This window comes from Sinohyriopsis cumingii, chromosome 18 (assembly GCF_028554795.1).
Source record: "Sinohyriopsis cumingii isolate HCF-2022 chromosome 18, ASM2855479v2, whole genome shotgun sequence".
In the NCBI taxonomy this organism is placed as follows: Eukaryota; Metazoa; Mollusca; class Bivalvia; order Unionida; family Unionidae; genus Sinohyriopsis; species Sinohyriopsis cumingii.
The window spans coordinates 28,740,866-28,764,213 of record NC_142978.1 but is presented as its reverse complement, the minus strand read 5'-3'; the positions used below and the strand labels follow the sequence as shown (position 1 = coordinate 28,764,213).

Below are 23,348 nucleotides of genomic sequence, written 5' to 3'. Positions count from 1 at the left end.
ATGCGGGGTTTTACAATATTTAACTTTTTTTCCGAGAACATATACGTGTATACATGTGCAATGATCAAAAGTCGGCTTATCATCAGATGAATATTAACTGGAATGCATTAATTAAGATATATTCAAAATAATCGATGGTTAATATATTTATAGGTTATTACTGTGCATTAAAAACATTTACTAATTTTTATTTGTTTGAACGATAATACAGATTGACCGATAATACCAGACTATCGCTATATCATGAAAAGTGTATCAACACCGTATGCTACCGTGCCGTCGTGGCATGCAGTTCATCCATAATGGATGTAATTTCATTGAAAATCGTACAGATTTAAAATATTCAATAATTTTGTAATAGTCTGAATTCGTCGTGTAAAATATAGGATGAACAAAATATTGAAACCATTTACTTGCCGTCTGATATCGTACGGTCATTGCATGCAGCTATTCCCGGGTCTACATACGGTGTCTGTATTGGATATTATTTACTTTCAACTGTTTGTTGTTTGATCACACCGCCAAGCACAGCACACATGTTGGCGGCTTTCGTCCTTTGATGTTTATTAAATTGTGTGACTCTTGTATCAACCACAGCTTTGTCTGCTGCTTGGCTGTGATTGCAGTTAAATAAGAAGCCCATGTCGGCTATTGTTTGAGCAACGACTGTATACAGATTTCATGGAAGACAATCACAAAGACGATTTACTGGCTTTACTTATGGATCCGTAATAAGTAACACTTCCGATAATGTTTACTTCGGCTTAACAATTCAAAAACCTAATGAAACCAGTTTTCTCTTCTAGAGTAGAATATGGAGCTTCACCACAACCTGTTCAAATTGATAAATTTCAGAAGCCAAGCGTTGTACACACTATTTCTCGTACGTTATATATATCGTATTATTTTAGAATTCATACACGATCACTTCTCCAAAATCACTTAAAGAACCTGGATAAATTGTTAAGTTCCGATCGTTTATTATTAAAAGTCATACGCGAATTCTTCCACCAAATTATAATAAACGTTTTACACACTATTTCTCGTACGTTAAACAAATATTTTCACAGTCCGATAAAAATACACGTAAATGAATTTAAATTTCAGGAACCATGCCACGATCATATTATTTTAAAAGTCACAACTAATCTCATGCCCAAAATGAAGTTAATTTCTTGTTTTGTTTTTTTTACTTTTCTCCAAATTTTTTTTTTCATGTGTGAATGAATATACGAAATTTCGGGAGCCATGCTACGACCGCGTTATATCCGAATTCGCGTTATGGCGGGGCGCGTTATAGCGGGGTTCCACTGTACTTCAGGAGTTCTTCTAATTTATCAACAGCTTTTCCTGCAACATGGTGCATCATATGACAGAGACAACCTGATATGTACAATGATGGAGACATTTGTCAAAATATAGAATGCAACTCCTTTATGAATTTCAGTAATCACTGATGCAGTATCAGCTTAAAACCCCATACAATTATGCCAACTTAAGTTTATTCAAAGTATTATCAAGCAAATTTAAATAAAATGTTTTTCTCCAGTGGAATCAACTGTTAAATCTGGTAATGCAAGAAAAGCACTCTGACTTTGCCCTTTTCATTATCAAAGTCTCTTACACAGACTGGGTACAACTTTTTTTCACAATCACTACTCCTGTCTACTGCAATACTAAATGGCCCAATTTTCATGGCTTCTGCAATTTTAAGTGAAGTATCTTCTTCTAAACACCCAAAAATATTAGATGATTTTGTTCTTGCACATGCATATTTTCTGCAATTTTGGAATCAGGAAACATCGTCAGAACAAAGGACCAATGTAGTCTTCTACCGCTAGAGTTTGTCCGTGTTTTGTTAAGAACTCAGTAGATAACGCATATGCATTTATAAAATTTGTGTCCACAATTTAGTTCTGCTGAAAAAAAAGAAGTTACTTCAGTACTGGAGTTAGTAAATAAGCTAATTCAAGGTTTCTTGTTTTACCACCATGACCAATATTAAAATCCTTTCCATGCATCCTGCAAGGGACATGAAGATCCCTAGAATGGAATGCTGTATTGTGTAATTCATGTATTCATCTCTAAATCGGTTTTACATCTTTTCCTAATCCATCTGTGAAATTATCTGAAAAATATTTTTGCTCTAACACGCATTGACTAGAATAAATCTGACTTGACTTATAGCACCAAATACATACAGACTGGTTCTGTTCTGAATTAGAACAAAAAATCTTTGAGCAAAGATTAAAAGTTAGAAAACCAGTCTGTTCTCTCCTAATTGAGCCATACAGCTGCTATAAATAGAAACCGGGGTCAAAAGTTGAAAGTAGAAACCAGCATGTTTCTTGAAGTAGGGCAACTGCTATAAATAGAACCTAAAACTGTTAGGACAGTGCATGCAAGTCTTCTGACAAGCGTACTCTTATGTCGTAGTTACATAGAAGCCGTCTTTTCTAGAATATGGTATGTGAGATTAATGGGATGTTAATAAAAATGAGAAAACAAATTATTAATTTTTTTGGAGGGGGATATACCAAAAATGTTATCCGAATAGTGACACGTAATTTGGTGGAAAAAAACATAATGATTATGCCAAAAGCATAATGGTTGGCATGTATGCAATGATATAGGTGACATATTCTAACGAAAATACATTAATTACATAAAGCAAATAACCAGCATATATTCACATAACTATCATATATTCATTAAAGAATGATCATAACAGGTTAAAATTCTGGATTTACACCGATTGATATTATCACTGATCCATTTCATTTTTGTGTTTTAGCCTAAAATAAAATCAAAATTTTCTACACATTCCACTTTGATTTCAGCATGCTGTTGTTATGACATCTCATTCACTTTCTAATTGGTGGATTTGTCTTTTGGTTTTCTGACATTAATTGAGGCCAGTTAATTGTTTAAAGCCATAAACAGGCTTGGGTAAATCTGGAAATGTGTTGTATAATATTACTTCACACAAATGAAATGTCTTAAGATCTAAAGTGGATTGAGAATGACAAGATATCATTCATAACAGTGGCACTAAATTAATGATTTTGTAAATTCTTTATCATGTACTGAATTTGTAGCCATCAGTATGATTACTCTGTGTGTGTGTGTGTGCATGTGTGTGTGTGTGTGTGTGTGCATCTGTATGATTTGGATTTTTAACAAAGCTTTAACAATTTTTCAATCATATGTGTGTGTGTGTGTGTGTGTCTGTGTGTGTGTGTGTGATTTGGATTTTTAATATAGCTTTAAAAAAAATCAGTCATATTGCTACGGTGTCTGCAGTGTGGCAGTTTATAGTGATGTCTAGCACTGGAGCATTATGCCGCAGACATGTAGCATTATGTCCCACCCATTCACATTATCCCGACACGAGGCTGACCAATCTTAACACTAACTTCTTAATTCTGATTGCCAAGCGAGGCTCTGTTAGTACTATTTTTTGTAAGTCTTTGGTATGACTCGGCTGGGGATTGAACCCAGGACCTCCCACATCCAAAGCAGACACTCTAACCACTAGGCCACCGGAGCGGTTTTTCAATCATATCACAACAATCTCTGCAGTGTGGTAGTTTATAGTGATATCTAGCACTGGGGCATTAGGCAGCAGACATGTGATGACATCTGGATGTAAACAAGCTTAGTAATGACAGCATTTAACCAAAAACTGTTTTTGTTGTAGTCATACAGGTATCACATTTTAATAATACATTTGGTATTTACATTTTCAAGCCAAAAATGTTAACTTTTGACAATTTAAATACAATAATGCATAATATGATGATAGTAAACTAGAGCATAAAAGTGAGCAGCTACTGTTAATGTGGGTAAAACATCCAGCTAAGGCTAAATTTTTGTCATCCAATCAAATAAACATTTGAAATTAGGTAAAAATGACAGATAAACAGGAAAATTAAATAAATTTCTTGTCTTAAAAAAAAATTATTAGAAAAAATATACCAAGAATTACATAAAAAAAATGTGCTAAAATTTCATATCCCAACTTTTTTTTTATAGGCTACAATTTTGTTGTTGAAAATAATCAAGTTTATCCCAAGACATAGTCTCATTACCAGAGAATGAAAAGTAGGTCACTCTGATTAATGTTTACCTGTAGTAAGTAGTACCCTCCAACATGAATATACCCATCACGATCATTATTGTACATAACATTATCTGTGAAACTACTATAAATGCAAAAACAAATATAATCACATGAATGATAAACATATGTCCAGGTGACCGATTTTTGCTTGTATTAAGTACACATAGTATCATGAAAACTAGGCTAATTTTGGCTAATTTAACCTACTTTTCTTTGGTGACTAGTACCCACTGTTGTATATATTTAATTTGCATGATTACTTAGTTTATTTTAATTCGATATATGCTATGGGTTATGTAAAATTGTAGCTGACCTTGTCCAATATCAACTTCATTATTTACCTGATGAAAATCATCAATTTTCTTTTCTTTTGTAAACATTAAGTTAATATTTTCTCTACAACTGTAGGTTTAATATTAGGATCATCATCAATACAAGTAAACCTATCTGTCTTGGTCTGAGTCAAGGACAATGTGTTTACCATATTCTATATTATAATTTCACTAACAGACCTTCTAATTATAATTAAGATTTTTCTAGAACTTTTAGCCTTTATCTGGGTTACTCTTTTGTGTCTTAGTTTTCTATATATTAATCTAGTTTACTGGAAAATATATTTATTCCTGTGATAACGTCTGAGCAGAAATCATCTATACTAATATATTCAGATCTTGATTTGGGTGAAATTATTTATTATCCTATGGAAATACAAAGTGCTCTGTGATATTTTTGGAAAGAGACATGAACTGGAAATTATAGTGAATTCTAACAAGGAAACCCTTGGGTTATTTTACCGTGATTCAACAAAAGACTGCTGGCACATTATTACAATTCCGGTCATTGGTAGATTAGTAAATTAGAGACTACTGGTCACTAAAGACACATCAACACCTTCAGTATTGAAAATTATTTGGAATACCAACAAAGATTATTCAGAACTGTATTCATTAGGACTTATATTAGTAATTCTTGGATTATTTGTAATTTAAGTTGCAATACTGTAAGTTAAAACAAATTCATTTTGTATTATAGAGAAATAAATTATTTATTGAATTTTACAAAGCTTGTAACTTCTCAATCTTTTCTGTTACTTATTTTAAGACCATAGAGTCATGATGCCCACCAAGATATAACAAAATGCATATTTTTGGAATATGTATTTTAACTACCAAAATTTCTGGGTTAATACAAACTTAGCAAACACATCTTACTTAGATAAAACAATCCATACCTGTAGGAAATTAATAAGGACTTTGGAGAAAAAAAAACAGTGCCAATAAAATGTAGTACTTATTATTTTGAGTGGGAAAAAAGTTCTGTAATGTACTCCTCAACATTGAAATATTTTTATTATTATTATTATAGCTATATTCTGAAAGAAAAGATACGTAGCAGACAAAAAATTCAAAAGAAATAGAAAGCACAGCAATATAATTTTGATCATTAAAAAATCCACAATTCTGGATTATCTGTACACATATCGGCATCCATGACCAAAAACAAATAAGAAAAAAATCTGTAATTTATTGTAAAACTTTTTTATCCTGGCATAACCAAATTACATGTATGTTGAAAAGATGTTTGAAAATTGGCAATTTTTTGAGAAAGACACTTAAATGACAATACAATTTTGATGATACATCTGTTAACTTATAAATTAAATGTAAAGTTTTTAAAGGATTGACGCATTTCATATTTGGGTCATCATATTTTTTATTTCTATATGTGAACTCATTTTCCCTTGGAGACTCTTGCCACTTTTGTGTGAAATAATTCTGATTGCAATCAAACAGATCTTTTTCTTTGAGATTTTCATTTTTCAGGTGACTAAATGTATCATAGATATTCTTTCAGATTGGCAATTTTGTCCAAACATATATGCACAAGAGTGAAAATTCAACATTTTTTCTGTTTACTTATTGGACCAATGATTTATGCGTCCAGCCCCTATTTACTCCAAATTTCAAACTTACCCTACTTTTTGCAAACGTTCATCCACAAGTATGCAGTTCAGACTGGTCTGCCTTATATCTAATGCCAAAAGGTCTCAAATCTTGATACAAACTTTGATTCTGGTAGTTTTCAGCCTAAAAATTATCTGGTCTCAAAAAATTAGTACTTCTGCTGAATGTTTTTAATGTGAGTAGAAAGTCCAACTTAATTGTTATTATTTTTAAAAGTACATCTTTTTTATTTTCCGTAATGCTATCCAGTTTGATGTACCTTAAATGCCACTGATGTCATAGGGCTCTGAAATAGGGTACCATAAATATAGAACATGGGGGAAAACACGTTTACTGGGGAAAGAATGCATCCCATATTTGTGAGTGATGAATCAGGTAAGTATTGTGTAGTTTATTAAGTAAAATATCCTCAGGTATTTTGTGTCTGCAGGATTGTAAAACAACATTTTTTATGTTGTCATTATGCTTCACTAATGTTTATTTCTGAAGTCTTGCAAGGAGAAAAAAATTTCTATTTGAAAAGCAGTGTAAAATTCTTCATGCTTAACAATTAAACTCATTACAAATATTTACTTTAAACTGTAATCTGTAATATTTTTCTTGAACTTGTTCACCCTGTCTTACAATGCATGAAATGACTTAAACTGTTTTCCAACAGTGAAGAGTTGCTAGCAGTAAAAGGATATAACAAGGATACAGATTAGTTAAGACTTCAATTTGTGCATTCCTGTTATAAATTTATGAATAATGTCCATACCTTAAGCTGAAAGTTTTCCTTCAGACTAACAGGAATTCCATAAAGCAGACCTTCCTTTTCAGTCTGTTCGTCAAGAGTCTTAGCATCAGCCTGAATAAGAGACAACATTTATGAACAGTCAGCCAGAAAGACTGGCAGGCAGACATTTATAATTCAAAATCTTTCCTCTAAACCTGATCCATACTTAACTGCATTAGAAAACCATAACACTGATGTATCAGAATATATTAATGAAAACATACAAATAACAAGGCCAGTATTTTATAATGATTCATTTAATGAATGAACAAAATCGATCAAGGGATTCAGAAAACATAAGGAAAAAAAACAATCAAAACCACAAAGCAAAGTTTCTTTGACCCAAAGATCAAAGGGCAAAATCAGCTGTCGCAGAAATAATTATTTCTGGTTTATACGATTTGCCCCAAACATGGAGAAAATCCATCAACTGGTTTAGGAAATAAAAGGATACCAAAACACTTAAGCCAAAACCATAACACAAATTTTCTTTTAATTTGAACTTGACCAGGTCAAAGTTAAAGGGCAAGCATGCATGTCAGCAAATTAATTGCCTTAATTTCATAACTATTCATCCCAAGTATGATGAAAATTCATCAAGGGGTTTAGGAAATATAAGCAAATGAAAAACTCTGACTAAAAACCTCACCACACATTTGTTTAAAACTGGGATAAATGTACTGAAATGATTTGTTTTATGCTTATAATGATTAATCCCAAGTATGAAAAAAAAAATGAATCAGCATGTTTAGGAAATACATGCAAATGAAAAACCTTAACCAAAACTTTAACACACATTTTATATGATATCTGTCTTATCATTTCTCTTCCAGAAAGTCTCACCATGTCTCTGCCTGAGTGATATCTATGTCTCACCATGTCTCTGCCTGAGTGATATCTATGTCTTAAGAATGTATCTGCCTGATAGTGCTATGCATTAACATATCCCTTCCAGACAGTGATCTCATTAGTTTTATAGCAGCAGCCTGAAACTGACAAGCAAAAGTTTAAACACTGTACAATCACAAAAATGAGCTTTGAAATAATAGAAAACATAGACAAATCATCTGGAAAGGTTGATGATAATTAAGCTGTTGGACAGTTGATAATAAGACGGCTGAGTAATATCTCTTGCCATGTCTCTGCCAGACTGTGATATCTTATTCTTACCATATCTCACAGACAGATATACCTGTGTCCTACCATGTCTGTGCCAAACAGTGATACCTGTTTTACTGTCTCTTATGATTCCTCTGCAAAATATTGACAGATGTTTTATCATGTCTTCCATACTGAGAGATTTTTGTCTTATTATGCCTCTGCCAGACAGTGATATCTATCTCTTGGCATGTTTATACAGGTGAGACAAAAAACTGCTCAGCTATCTATAGGACTTGCCTCAGCTTCCAGTATTGGCTCTGTGACACAGTTCAACCTTTTATTGACTTCCTGAGCCTGAAATGTAGGAAATGGACCATAAATCTCCCATAAGCCTACTGTTGATATGCTCCCCCACAAAATTTACACAATTGTTGAAATTTTTACCTATTAAGAAGGTTTTTCTTAATTAAAATGCAAACTCCACCAACCCATAATACCCTGTTCCAACAATATATATTGGTGTCCCAGCATGATAATCATATGCAAAACACAATAATCAACACTAATATAATGAAGGAAAAAATGTAACAATATAATTTTTTGGTAGACTTATACCATGTTAAATAAGCTAATGATGAGTGGATTAAAAAGAGTGAAATAAATACAACAATGTTTACACTTTAGAGAGAATTACATCCTTCCATGAATTCAAGAAAAGTTACAATTTCAGAATTACAAAATGAAATCATGTTCTTTATGTCAATTCAATGATATCAAAAGTAAGATCATATTTTGCTATACACCAATCAGTGTCATTTATGTGATATTTATTTAGCACCAGTTACTGTGTAGCACTTGAAACAAATCAAGTCCCCAACTGACACGGATGTTAAACATGTGTAATACCTCTGGAACAGCCATCCTTCATCGGGAACATTTTTTCATGTCTGTGACCTTTTCCTAAATAATAATATTAATAATAAGGAAGGAAATTCTTATCTTCATGGAGATTTCCAGTCATTTTATTGTATGTCAGGCCAAGTCTGAATCAGGGACTGTCTGATGAACATGGGTATATATCATGCTACATTTAACCACTAATTTTTGCCAAAATAGAGTATAATAAAGATATGATACTACCTTTGTTTGATATGCTGCCAGAACTTCTAATGCAGAATATTTTCCAGACTGTAGACCTTCCTGGAGCTCTGAGGTTGGCAAGCAATGGATGAACTGCAACTTTTCTTGGTCAAACTGAAATATTTTGAACTTGCCAATGTGACTGGCACACGTGTACAATACACACTTACCTGTGAATAGCACAGGCTTAGATCCCCTGTCCCAAAATTAAACTCTCCCATAAACCTACTGTCCCATAAATGTATCAGCAGATTAGGGTTTTCACGATTCACTTGTCATTCCTTTATTATATCGACACTGTCATAGTTGTAATACTGTCATATGTTATGTCTGTCCATGTGTCTGTCCATCAGTTATCTGGGTGTCTGTCCAACATTCAATCATTTTTTCTTGAAATCTGAACTCAATCTAAAATTACTGAGGAAATGGGATTATATCTGGTAGAATGCTTTGAGAGGCAAAGTAATTATAATACGGTTTCAGATCCTGGATCCGGTCTCCAAGAGGCTAAGGTGGTGGTCAAAGATTACATTTTTATACATAATAAAGACTCTTCCTTGTACCATGAATTTCATCTACAATGACTGACAGAGGCTATTATATTTGGTACAATATTTTTAGAGAAAAGGTAATGACAATATGGTTCTGAATCCTACATCCAGCCCCCAAGGAGGTGGAATCAAAGGTCACAATTTCATACATAATGTGGACTCTTCCTTGAAACCTGAAATTCATCTAAACTCAGCAAATATCACTCAAATACATGACATAACTCAAACATCTTACATAGCAAATATCACTCAAATACATGACATAACTCAAACATCTTACTCAGCAAATATCACTCAAATACATAACTCAAACATCTTACTCAGCAAATATCACAAATGACATAACTCAAATATCTTGCCCAGCAACTATCACTCTAATACAAGACATAAACATCTTACTCAGCAAAAATCACTAAAATAGTTCATACATGACATAATTCAAACATCTTACTCAGCAAATATCACACAAATACACGACATAACTCAAACATCTTACATAGCAAATATCACTCAAATACATGACATAACTCAAACATCTTACTCAGCAAATATCACTCAAATACATAACTCAAACATCTTACTCAGCAAATATCACAAATGACATAACTCAAATATCTTGCCCAGCAACTATCACTCTAATACATGACATAAACATCTTACTCAGCAAATATCACTCAAATAGTTAATACATAACTCAAACATCTTACTCAGCAAATATCACTCAAATACATAACTCAAACATCTTACTCAGCAGATATCACTCAAATACATAACTCAAACATCTTACTCAGCAAATATCACACAAATGACATAACTCAAACATCTTGCCCAGCAACTATCACTCTAATACATGACATAACTCAAACATCTTATTCAGAAAATATTACACAAATATGACCATAACTGAAACATCTTACTCAGCAAAATGCTTTTTCCTGAATGCAACCCTACAACACTTGAAAGTGTTGATAACTCAAGCAAAAGTGTAGGTCATGCAGCACTTTGAGTTTTCAAAGTTTTAGAGTCTTTTTTTTAATAAATTTTATTTTTTTATTTTTCTTCAGAAATACTGTAGTTACTATGGTCTGTAATATTAGTATACCCATGGGTCCATCTATTTTCCCTGTAATCTCATTTATACTCTATATACAACAAACAAGATAGGTTTATCATATTCTACATGCACAATGTTTCACAAACATGACTAAATAAAACCAAAAGTTTCACATCTGGGATGCAGAGCTAGGGCTCAGGGGGCAAGAGTTCAAAAGTCAAAAGGTTACATATTCAAAACCTGCAGATATTTCTAATAGCTTCTATCCCAAGTTACACTTACATTCAAACTATTTAGGTCATCATCCAAGTTCTTGAAAGCTATTTGACATTCTTTCTGTCTCTGCCTGACCTTCTGCCTTAAGTGTCTTCTCCAAAAATAGCGCTGAATGGCCTGGCCTACTGGGATCACTACAAGTGTTATGGCAGCAACTTTGGCAATGCTGAAGTACGACTCCTCCTCTACCATTTGCAACACACGTGACATGATCTATTGACTTTATTTACCAGGATAAGAAAATCTGAAGTTTGACCTTTAGAGGGACATGCATATAGGAAATAAATTGTGCTGCCAATCAGTCTGCAAAAGAAATAAAGAAATTATCAGGCTGTGCTAGTGTTCAAATAATAATAAATGTAGACAACAATTAAAATTAAATTTTTAAAAACCCTCATTATGTAACTAGTTATGGATAATGTTATGAGTGAAGAGCATGTATTACTAAATATATGGCTGAATATGTACTTCAGTTTCTAAGCTCTCACATGCATAAGTCAAATACGCTGACCAACATTTGGTACTGCTATCTCTCAGCATAATAAGTCAAATGCACTGACCAATGCTTGGCACTATCTCTCATAAATAATAAGTCAAATGCACTGACCAATGTTTGACACTTTCCCTCACACGTAAGAAGTCAAAAGTACTGATCAATGTTTGCCACTATCTCTCATAAATAATATGTCAAATGCACTGACCGATGTTTGGCACTATCCCTCAAAAAAAAAAAGAAGTTGAATGCACTGACCAGTGTTTGGCACTATCCCTCATACATAAGGAGTCAAATGCACTGACCAATGTTTGGCACTATCTCTCAAAATTAATAAGTCAAATGCACTGATTGATGTTTGGCTCTAACTCTCACGCATACGAAGTCAATGCTCTGACCAATGTTTGGTGCCATCTCTCATTCATAAGAAATCAAATGCACTGACCAATGTTTGGCACTGCCATCTCATACATAAGTCAAATGCACTGACCAATGTCTGGCACTAACTTTCACACATAAGCAGTCAAATGCACTGACTAATGTTTGGCATTATCTCTCATGCATAAGAAGTCAAATGCACTGACCAATGTTTGGCACTATCTCTCATGCATAAAAAGTCAAATGCACTGACCAATGTTTGGCACTGCCATCTCATACATAAGTCAAATGCACTAACCAATGTCTGGCACTAACTTTCACGCATAAGCAGTCAAATGCACTGACTAATGTTTGGCATTATCTCTCATGCATAAGCAGTCAAATGCACTAACCAATGTTTGGCACTATCTTTCATGCATAAGAAGTCAAATGCACTAACCAATGTTTTGCACTGACCAATGTTTGGCACTGCCATCTCATACATAAGTCAAATGCACTAACCAATGTTTGGTACTATCTTTCATGCATAAGAAGTCAAATGCACTGACCAATGTTTTGCACTGACCAATGTTTGGCACTGCCATCTCATACATAAGTCAAATGCACTGACCAATGTTTGGCACTATCTTTCACGCATTTAAAGTCAAATGCACTGATGAATGTTTGGCACTGCTATCTACAACTCATTCAGATGCATGAACATAGCAAGTTTCATGATAGGAATCTGACTTTCAGTGTTGAAGATATTAGATAAATGAATTTTTAGTGTGGTTAGACCTAACTCCTAAAAAGGATACAAAGGTAGCAAGGTTAAACAAACAGTGTTGGAGATTTAGGTTGAAATTCATATTTAATTACAAAGTCTTCAAATGCAGAAAGTAGGTCAAAGTGACATTTCTGACCATCTGTATCTTGATTGTAAAGCTGGGTCTAAATATAAAAGTGTGATGAGGATAAAGGGCTTTAATCCCATATAAATGTGGTGAAATGCGTTAATTAACAAAGACAATTAATAATCAAAGTTTACAGTGACTACTCTTTATAGTTGAGTTATGCTCCTGAATATACAAAAATATGAAAACCACTCATGTGTATAAAAAAAGGTCACAGTATCCAACTTTTTGCTTTGGTTGGGTATCTCCTCTTGTGATACATCCATATTGCAATTGTGATGAGACTATATGAAATAGGGTACAATATGTGGAAGCTGTCAAATATTACAGAATTTTAGCATGGGATTCATCTTCAGGTATCAGTCAAAAGCTCTACAATGAAATGGGTCAAAATTCCATAAATAATATGCAGTCTAGAGTAAGGACAAGAGGTTTTAATAGTTCAATGAATATGATGGTTATATCAAACAGGCATGCGGATTTTCTTACTGGCAATGACATTGATGATGCTTTATACAATTCAGTTAGACAAGACCTAAAATAAGCATGTTCAAGTAGAAGAAACAGAAAAATCACAATATGCATATTTCCCAAAGAGTACAAAGATGCCAATCAGTGTCAGTCAAGGATGGAAAGGGAGACAATCTACAGGAATTGTAGTGTGTGCATGTGTGTGTCAGATTTGGATTTTTAAAGTAGCTTTTACCAATTTTTCAGTCATATTGTTATGATGTCTGCAGTGCAGCAGTTTATAGTAATGTCTAGCACTGGGGCATCATGCCAAAGACATGTAGCATGATGTCACACCCAGTCACATTATCCTGACACTAGAATATTTCAGTAAGAGAACGGTTAGATGAATACTTCATGAAGAGAATGGTTAGATGATTACTTGAGAATGGTTAGATAAATACTTCTTGAAGAGAATGGTTTAGATGAATTCATGAGAGAGAATGGTTAGATGAATACTTCATGAAGAGAATGGTTAGATGAATACTTCTTGAAGAGAATGGTTGGATGAATACTTCTTGAAGAGAATGGTTAGATGAATACTTCATGAAGAGAATGGTTAGATGAATACTTGAGAATGGTTAGATGATTACTTGAGAATGGTTAGATAAATACTTCTTGAAGAGAATGGTTTAGATGAATTGATGAGAGAGAATGGTTAGATGATTACTTCTTGAGGAGAATGGTTAGATTAATTCATAAAGAGAATTGATGAATTCATGAAAAGAATGGTTTGAGGAATACTTCTTGAAGAGAATAGTTAGATTAAAACTTAATGAAGAGGGTGGTTAGAGGAATACTTCTTGAAGAGAATGGTTAGATGAATACTTGAGAAAGGTTAGATAAATACTTCTTGAAGAGAATGGTTTAGATGAATTCGTGAAGAGAATGGTTAGATGATTACTTTATGAAGAGAATGGTTAGATGATTACTTCTGGAAGAAAATGGTCAGATGAATACTTCATGAAGAGAATAGTTAGATTAAAACTGAATGAAGAGGGTGGTTAGAGAAATACTTCTTGAAGAGAATGGTTAGATGAATTCATTAAGAGCATGGTTATATGAATTCATGGAAAGAATGGTTAGATGAATACTTCATGAAGAGAATGGTTAGATGAATACTTCATGAAGAGAATGGCTAGATGAATACTTCATGAAGAGAATGGTTAGATGAATACTTCATGAAGAGAATGGCTAGATGAATACTTCATGAAGAGAATGGTTAGATGAATACTTCATGAAGAGAATGGCTAGATGAATACTTCATGAAGAGAATGGTTAGATGAATACTTCATGAAGAGAATGGTTAGATGAATACTTCATGAAGAGAATGGTTAGATGAATACTTCATGAAGAGAATGGCTTGATGAATACTTCATGAAGAGAATAGTTAGATTAAAACTGAATGAAGAGGGTGGTTAGAGAAATACTTCTTGAAGAGAATGGTTAGATGAATTCAATAAGAGCATGGTTATATGAATTCATGGAAAGAATGGTTAGATGAATACTTCATGAAGAGAATGGTTAGATGAATACTTCATGAAGAGAATGGTTAGATGAATACTTCATGAAGAGAATGGTTAGATGAATACTTCATGAAGAGAATGGTAAGATGAATACTTCATGAAGAGAATTGCTAGATGAATACTTCATGAAGAGAATGGCTAGATGAATACTTCATGAAGAGAATGGTTAGATGAACACTTCATGAAGAGAATGGTTAGATGAACACTTCATGAAGAGAATGGTTAGAGGAATACTTCATGAAGAGAATGGTTAGAGGAATACTTCATGAAGAGAATGGTTAGATGAATACTTCATAATGAGAATGGTTAGATAAAATATTCAAGTTGAGAATCGTTAGAAACATAAATCATGAAAAGAATGGTTAGACAAATACATGTACTATAGAAGAGAATGGTTAGATTTAGTGACTTTATTTAATGATGGCAACACAATTAGCTGAAGAACGAATCTAACTTGAGGCCCTCATGGAAAGGAACTTATTCAGATACAAATGCACACATATACACACACATGCATACCTATACATGTACATGTATAGACACATTATAATTACTTTCTTTCCTTTCACCAGATGGATACTCACCCATACATATTGAAGCCACATAATCAATATACATGCAGTATGCAAGTAGTGACAAAATATATCAGTAGTATATTTAATGATGCCCAGAGGCATTTATGAATACAAATACAGTTATTTTCATTCTCATTTTGACTGCATCTCTGAAGCTACTGGATATGTTGGGATTGTAAAACGGAGACAGAGTAGGCATTTCTAATCTTGACAGGAATACTATTCCAGAGCAAAGTATTGGAAACTTTAGCAATTAATTCCTTATTTAACTAAAAAATACCAGCTAAATTTTCCTTTATTTATTTTAGGATTGATATTAGCCCAAATGCTCTTTTTTGAAGATGTGCTAGCTTTGCTATGCTTTTATCATTTGAGTTACCCCATACAGTATTACATTAGTCTAAACAAGGTTGTAAGTAATTGTTATAAAATAGTTTCCTGTGCCTTTCTGGGATATAATGTATTTTCCTACTGAGAAGCCATAAACTTGAATTAACTTTTATACTAATATGTTTGATATGTTCAGTCCATGATAGGTTATTATCTACCAGAACACAAAGTAGTCTATCATGACAGACCATTTGTAAATTGTTATCCTTCCATGTCATAGTACATCACTATCAAGATTTGTTCTTCTATGCCATGTTGACATTAGTAACATTTTATTTTTACCAGTATTTACCAAGATGCCATTGCATGTGTACCAGTTGCCCAGTTTGTTTAAGGAATCCTGCAAAGAAATTTCCAGTTCTTGCTTTGTGCTTTGGATGTCTGCATAGATATCTGTAGATGAAATTGAGTCCCCTAGTAAAAGTGATTGGTCATTAATAAATAATATAAATAGTAATGGACCTAGATTTGAGCCTTGTGGTACTCCATGTCCAACTGTTCCAGGTTCAGACAGAACATTATTTATATAAACATGCTGTGTTTTCTCACTTAAGTATGAAGTAAACCATCTAACTGTGCTTTCATCAGTTTAGTTTCTTCAAAAGGATTTCATGATCCCCTATATCAAAAGCATTCCTGAAATCTGCAAATACAGATCCTATTATTCAACCTTGATCAAGTGCTTGAAGCCATTGATCAGTTAGCAAGGTCAAGGCAGTCAAACATGAATGTTTCTGTCTAAAGTCTGATTGGTTAGGGTGTAACAGCAAGTGTTTGGTTAAATATAACATGAACAAATCATGAACATGTTTTTCAATCAATTTTGATAAGTTTGGGAGTACTGAGATTGGCTGGTAGTTATCATCATCCAGAGATCTCGGAAACGCTTAATTACGCATATCTGGATGCCAAATTTTTTATCTGGGATGCAGAAAATCACTGAGGCAAAGTCCTCCATATGCATGTAATAGGTGTGTGGCAAAATTCAAAGACTTGCCAGTCCTGCTTCAGCCACCTGCTTTGTGGAAAAATGTTGATCAATTAGCTGTGCTGATATTTACAATGACAGAATTCAGTGACTGAAAGTCCCCTTTATGTACATACATGTTGCCCTTATAAGAGTACATAAAAAAGAACATGATGCAATAGCTGGGCGACATGTTCAAAGGCTTTGACTGGCAGCCGGGTGGGAAAATGTAGTTATATTTACAGTGATTGAATTCAGAGTCAGAAAGACCCAGAGATATAGATGCAGTCATTTATAAAAGTACATCAAATAAACAACTTTAGCTTTCGTTATTGTGCTCATTTCCGAATGTATCGGAATAAGTAGTGCACGTGACCTCAGAATCAATACATGTTGAGACTTAGACAAAATGCCATTCGTAAATTTGGATAAGTATCTTGGGGTTGAACGGCAAACTTACGAAGATTGTAACGAGATTCAGAAGAGTGCTAAAGCTGCTAAAATTGATAGTTTGGATAGGACAGTAGCTAAGTGTAAGAAAGTGTGTGATGCCTACCTTAGTGTTTGGAATAAGTCCTTACTTGGATTGACAAAATTCAGTATCACTCTGATGGACGAACAAGAGCAATTTAAGAGGTACATTGACTTTTTTTTAAATGCCCCTCGCCTTAGCCCGGTTAGTTCTAGTGTTGTAGTGAAATGTATTCATCAAGACATCAGTAGCTAGGTCTAGTTTTGATATCAATTACGTTGACAAACAAACTCTTGCCCATTCACAAGCAAATGTTTTGACAGCTGATTGACCATTAACCCTTTTCCGAGTAAGGTAGCAACTATCAATTTCCTGCATGATATCCTTTAATGATAAAAACATACAAACATACAAACATGTGTTTTAAAATCACAATTGGTGATCTGGAGACATATTAACTGCCTCTTGTACACTATTTCATCACAAAATTAGCTTGAAACTGTAAGTGAACCAGTAGGCCTAACGGGAAATAATGGCAGACTTCCTGGGATGTACCAGTTTATTAGATTGTTTTCGTAAATCATCGGGAAAATATTTTCAGAAAAATATATAAATCATTGAAAGCAAAGCCAAGGTATTATTTTATTAAAGATTTAACTTTAAAATGCAAATTATGTTGGTCAGAAACTTATGGGACAATACTATGTTGTGGAATGCGCTTTAAGGTCTAAACTGTTTTCCGACTTGACACGTATTTGAGAAAATAGTGGGGAAAAAATAGCAAATCAGATACTATTTAACCATTGCCTAAAACTACTACAAGGACATAGACGAATAAATAAGCCATAAATTTGCAATCCTGTCAATGGACTGTTGTAATGAAGCTATATTAAAGTGAGTGATTACATTTCGAAAACCTCTCTATCTAAAAATAGATGCACTCACGTCTGTTGATTCTGTAGGAAAGAAGGGACTACAACTTTTGATGGTGGGACTCCTATTTTTACCAAAATGGGAGTCCTGGATTCCTAGTTTTAAAATCCTAGCAAGACCTCTGTCATCATCCTTAGAACCAGATTTGTGAAAAGGCATTGCTTGTGCAGTTTTCTGTATTTTGAGGAATGATGAGGTTGCAATACTTAAACTGATTATGAATGTTATGCTAGCTGAAATAGCTCAGCAGAAGCTTTGATGAGTTGACCTGTAGCTATCTTGGTATAAAGTTCAATGAGACATTTTTCAACAAAGTTTTTTTCATACTGGTGGGATAGAGAAACATATCTCCTTGGTGATTTTGGTGATGCAGTACTTTTCAGTTCATTAAAGTTGTTTTCTATCACTTTTTCCTTTAACTATGTGGCAATGTGTAAAAATAAATAATTGAAAACATTTGCAGTATCAGTGTCATCAGTGACTAAGTGTCACTTAACAGAAGTGAGTGAATTTTACTTGTCTGATCTTTGTGTGTTCCCCAAATGAGTTCCACCTGAAGTCCTCAAGAGCGGGAAATCAGCACTGCTCCAGCCCCAACACATATTCCTCTGCCTCTGCTTGGAACAGGGACACATCCCCCAAGGCATGCATGACGCCAACATCGTCACTTTGTACAAGAACAAAGGAGACTGTAGTTTCTGCAACACCTACCATGGCATCTCTCTCCTCAGCATCATCTGAAAGGCTTTCACCCATGTTGCCTTGGCACGCTTGCAGACCCTAGCCTCCCACGTCTACCCAGAGTGGCTTTCGAGCAGGCAGGTCAACTGTTGACATGATCTTCTCACTACGCCAGTTGCAGGATAAGTGTTGCAAGCAGCCGATGCCCCTCTACATTGTCTTCATAGACCTGATTAAGGCATCTGACATGGTCAGTCGAAGTAGACTCTTCAGACTCCTGCAGAAGATTGGCTGCCCCCCACAACTGCCCGCTGTCATCACATCGTTCCACAAGAACATACACAAGACAGTGTGCTTCAATGGCACAACATCGGAGGCCTTCCCAGTCATCAGTGGAGTCAAACAAGGCCGTGTCCTTGCGCCGACGCACTTCGCCATCTTCTTCTCCTTGCTTCTCAAGTATGCCATTAAGGACTGCTGCGAGGGAGTGTACATCCATACCAGGGCTGACAGCAAGCTGTTCAACATCGCCCATCTCCGTACTAAGACTAAAGTCACAGAAGTCCTCATCCGTGAACTGCTCCACACCAGCGATGCAGCCCTGACATCGCACACGGAAGATGGACTTCAGCAGCTGGTATGCCTCCTCTCCCATGCCTGTAAGGAGTTGCTACTGACCATCAGTTTGAAGAAAACGAACATTATGGCGCAGGACTGACTCACCTCCCTCCATCACCATCAAAGGGTACAACTTGGAAGCTATTGAGAACTTCACATACCTCAGGTCCACCATCTCTAGCTCAGTCTCCATTGATTCTGAGGTGAATGCCAGAATTGCCAAGGCAGCAGCAGTGGTGGCCAGACTGAACCAGAGGGTCTGGAACAACCCCAACCTCACTGAGAAGACCAAACTGCGTGTCTACCGGCCTACGTGCTCAGCTCACTCCTATACAACTGCAAAACATGGACCACCTATGAGAGACATGAAAGGAAACTCAGCTTCCACCTGAAATGCCTGAAGTGCATTCTGCACATCCAGTGGCAGGACAAAGCACCCAACAAAGTGGTTCTGTAAAATGCCAACATCTCCATTCTCAGTGAGAGGCGCCTTCGCTGACTTGGCCACGTCAAAAGAATGGACCCAGGCTTCATTCCCAAGAACCTGTTATACGGGGAGTTAGCAGAAGGCACACGACCGACACGATGACCAGGTCTGCACTACAAAGATGTTTGCAAGAAGAACATGAAGATGGTCAACGTCAATGTCAATGACTGGGAGAGCTGTGCTAACGACCGTTCCAGCTGGCGCCTAGCTGTCAGACAGGGCATTCAAAAAGCCGTGGAAAACAGGATCATAAAGCAAGCTGAAAAGATAGCTAGAAAGGAGAAACAACAACTTACTCGGGAGCTACACAACCTCTCCCATAGCCCTTTACCTCATTCAAGTGTCTTTAGACGCCTCTACTCCATTCGCATGGAAGCGCCTTTTGACGCCTTTACAAGATTTGCGGGGAAGCGCCGTTCGACGCCTGCTGTAAACATCAGCCATTTTGAGCTAGTTTTCGTAGAGCCACCTTCGGGGAAAACCCACCTATTAGATACTACATTCATTTCTGCGAATGACAATTACGTCAGATCACATGGTCGCTGTTCATGCACTGGTCGATATCTGCTATTTAAAGTAACTGGGTCGTAATCTCCACTCTCCAAAATGGCGGTCGCGGATTTCATTCAGTACGTACGATGTTTTCACGATTAGAATAACAACCACGAAAGATTCAATAAATTAGGTAAAGTCTCTAATATTGATGTAGCAGCAATTAGCTTCTATAAATTATCAAATTCAGATGACTTAGTGATGTAGACAAACACGAAAACCTTGTAAATTCCGAGTATCGGAAATGGCAGCTACGGTTGGTCACGCGGCCTCACTGACATGACGGTGAATGAATTCTCTCTCGATTTTGAAGCACATAAAAAAATTATTCTGTGAAAATAATTACACAGCTATAACAATCGGACTTTACTCTTAATTTTTTCCACATATAATATATGTGTACCAATAATGTAAAATGGTTAAAATTGATGTTAAACATAACATACACTACATTGCTTAACAGTTCACAGGCAGGATTTCATTCAGTACTTACGAAGTTTTCAGGATTAGAATCACAACCACGAAATATTCAATAAATTAGGTAAAGTCTCTAATATTGATGTAGGCAGCAATTAGCTTCTATAAATTATCAAATTCAGATGACTTAGTGATGTAGACAAACACGAAAACCTTGTAAATTCCGAGTATCGGAAATGGCAGCTACGGTTGGTCACGCGGCCTCACTGACATGACGGTGAATAAATTCTCTCTCGATTTTGAAGCACATAAAAAAATTATTCTGTGAAAAATAATTACACAGCTATAACAATCGGACTTTACTCTTAAATTTTTCCACATATAATATATGTGTACCAATAATGTAAAATGGTTAAAATTGATGTTAAACATAACATACACTACATTGCTTAACAGTTCACAGGCAGGATTTCATTCAGTATTTACGAAGTTTTCACGATTAGAATCACAACCACGAAAGATTCAATAACTTAGGTAAAGGCTCTGATATTTATGTAAGCAGCAATTAGTTTTTATTGATTATCAAATTCAGATGACTTAGTGATGTAGACGCAGACGAAAAACATGTCAATTTCGAGTATGGGAAATGGCAGCTACGGTCGGTCAAGCGGCCTCACTGACATTACGGTGAACGAGTTCTCTCTCGATAATAAAGCACATAAAATATTCTTCTGTGAAAAATAATTACACAGCTATAACAATCGGACTTTACTCTTAAATTTTTCCACATATAATAGCTGTCTACCTAAAACGTAAAATGGTTAAAACTGCTGTTAAACGTAACACCACTACATTGCTTAACAAATCACAGGCATGCCTATCGGTATGCGGTCTGCTAGGTAACACGTGTTCTATTTATAGCGTGCTGCACTTTGTCACTATGCTCTATGAGGTAAAGGGATAGATGGCCGGATACCAAAAACATAAGTGAGTGAATTTTATTTGTCTGATCTGTATTCCCCCAATGAATTTATTGAAAACTTTCCAAATATACTGTGCTGCTCTTTTTCAAGCATTGATTAAAAATAGGATTTGTTTTGCTTTTTAATCATACTTGTTATTTTATTTCTCCATACTTTATACTGTGCATGGTATAGCCTTTAATTGGTCTCGTGTTTTCATAGGAATGCTGGCTGATTCGGACCGTGGCTGATTTGGACCATAGCTGATTCGGCCCAAATGACGGGCTTATTCGGTCCAAATTACGGGCTAATTCGGACCAGATGACAGGCTGATTCGGACCATGTGAACTATTATAAGAAAAACCGTGTAACACACACATTATTTAGTTTAGTAGTTATTACTGTTTTTGCAGACATACTAAGAGAATATAAAAAGACTTTTCTGGTTTAAATGTGATAAAATTTTAATGCTCAATGCATTCAACTTTAAGGTTCAATACTTATTCAAAATTCGACACTTTACAGATAGACTATGAATTCAGTAAAACATTAACAGACGTTGCTTAAAACAAATATTATTAAAATATAATTCGTCTTACGAGGTCCACAAAATTAGAAGAATATAAACGTATGATATTGACGTGTGATATTTTATCGAACTAAATAAAAAATTGTACAGCACCTCACTTTCTCCTTTAAGATATAAGTTTTATGTAGTACTATTAGTATATAGAAAAATAGTATAAATAAATTCTACATAAATCTAGCAAATGCATAAACCTGCCAAGACCTGTATTTGTGGATACAAATAATGTAAACTCAGATCAATATATTTGAATAAATGTTGCTGCATGGACACTGTTTTAGCGATTTTTGTCCCCAACAATCTGCATACAATTTAATGATCGATTCCTTAAATGCAATTTAGTGATCGATTACTTAAACGCATATTTGAACTGCTCAACATACCTGGGAAATAATGAGAAATATCATGTCTTAAACAAATGTAAGTGTCACATTTATATCTCGGACGAAACTTATTGATATTTCACATGGTCCGAATCAGCCAAAAATCTGGTCCGAATCAGCCAGAAATGTGGTCCGAATCAGCCCGTAATTTGGACCGAATATACCTGGTCCGAATTAACCTGTTACCTTTCATAGGTCTTACAGTCTAACTAACGGCACTGTGTAGCGTGTTTTGATGTCGACTAACATCGTTACGAAAGTCAAATTGTCAGGAATATTTCATATGAATGACAATTAAAATAACAAGGCTTTTCTACAAAGTAAAGTCATAATGTTTTAATCATACTTACCTACTGTTTTTTCTAAAGCGATGAAAGCCTGGAATGCCGAAATCGGGTTATGTTAAAATATTATTCTTTAACGAATCGAATAAAATATATATTATGTCTATTGGAACTGTAAGGAACGGTTCGTTTCGTTCAAGAAACATGTCCCCAAAATGTACCTACTTGAACTTACTTCGGCATACCTCGACTACCGT

General features: G+C 34.9%; 1 protein-coding gene across 2 annotated transcripts in view; it reads right to left on the bottom strand.

The window, feature by feature from the left end:
- Nucleotides 1-23,215, bottom strand: part of LOC149776294 (fatty-acid amide hydrolase 1-like) — a 100,044-nt gene extending 76,829 nt beyond the window's left edge. The window contains exons 1-5 of one of the 2 annotated variants that reach the window (XM_089942753.1): nucleotides 23,158-23,215; nucleotides 10,991-11,287; nucleotides 9,104-9,217; nucleotides 8,261-8,317; nucleotides 6,845-6,934 (exon numbers count right to left, since the gene is read on the bottom strand). In XM_089942753.1, coding sequence (XP_089798879.1) covers nucleotides 6,845-6,934; nucleotides 8,261-8,317; nucleotides 9,104-9,217; nucleotides 10,991-11,194 — 465 coding nt within the window. In that variant the 5' untranslated portion in view covers nucleotides 11,195-11,287; nucleotides 23,158-23,215. The remainder of the gene's footprint in view (nucleotides 1-6,844; nucleotides 6,935-8,260; nucleotides 8,318-9,103; nucleotides 9,218-10,990; nucleotides 11,288-23,157) is intronic. The other variant, XM_089942755.1, reaches the window with a different exon arrangement.
- Between the last annotated feature and the right edge of the window lie 133 nt (nucleotides 23,216-23,348).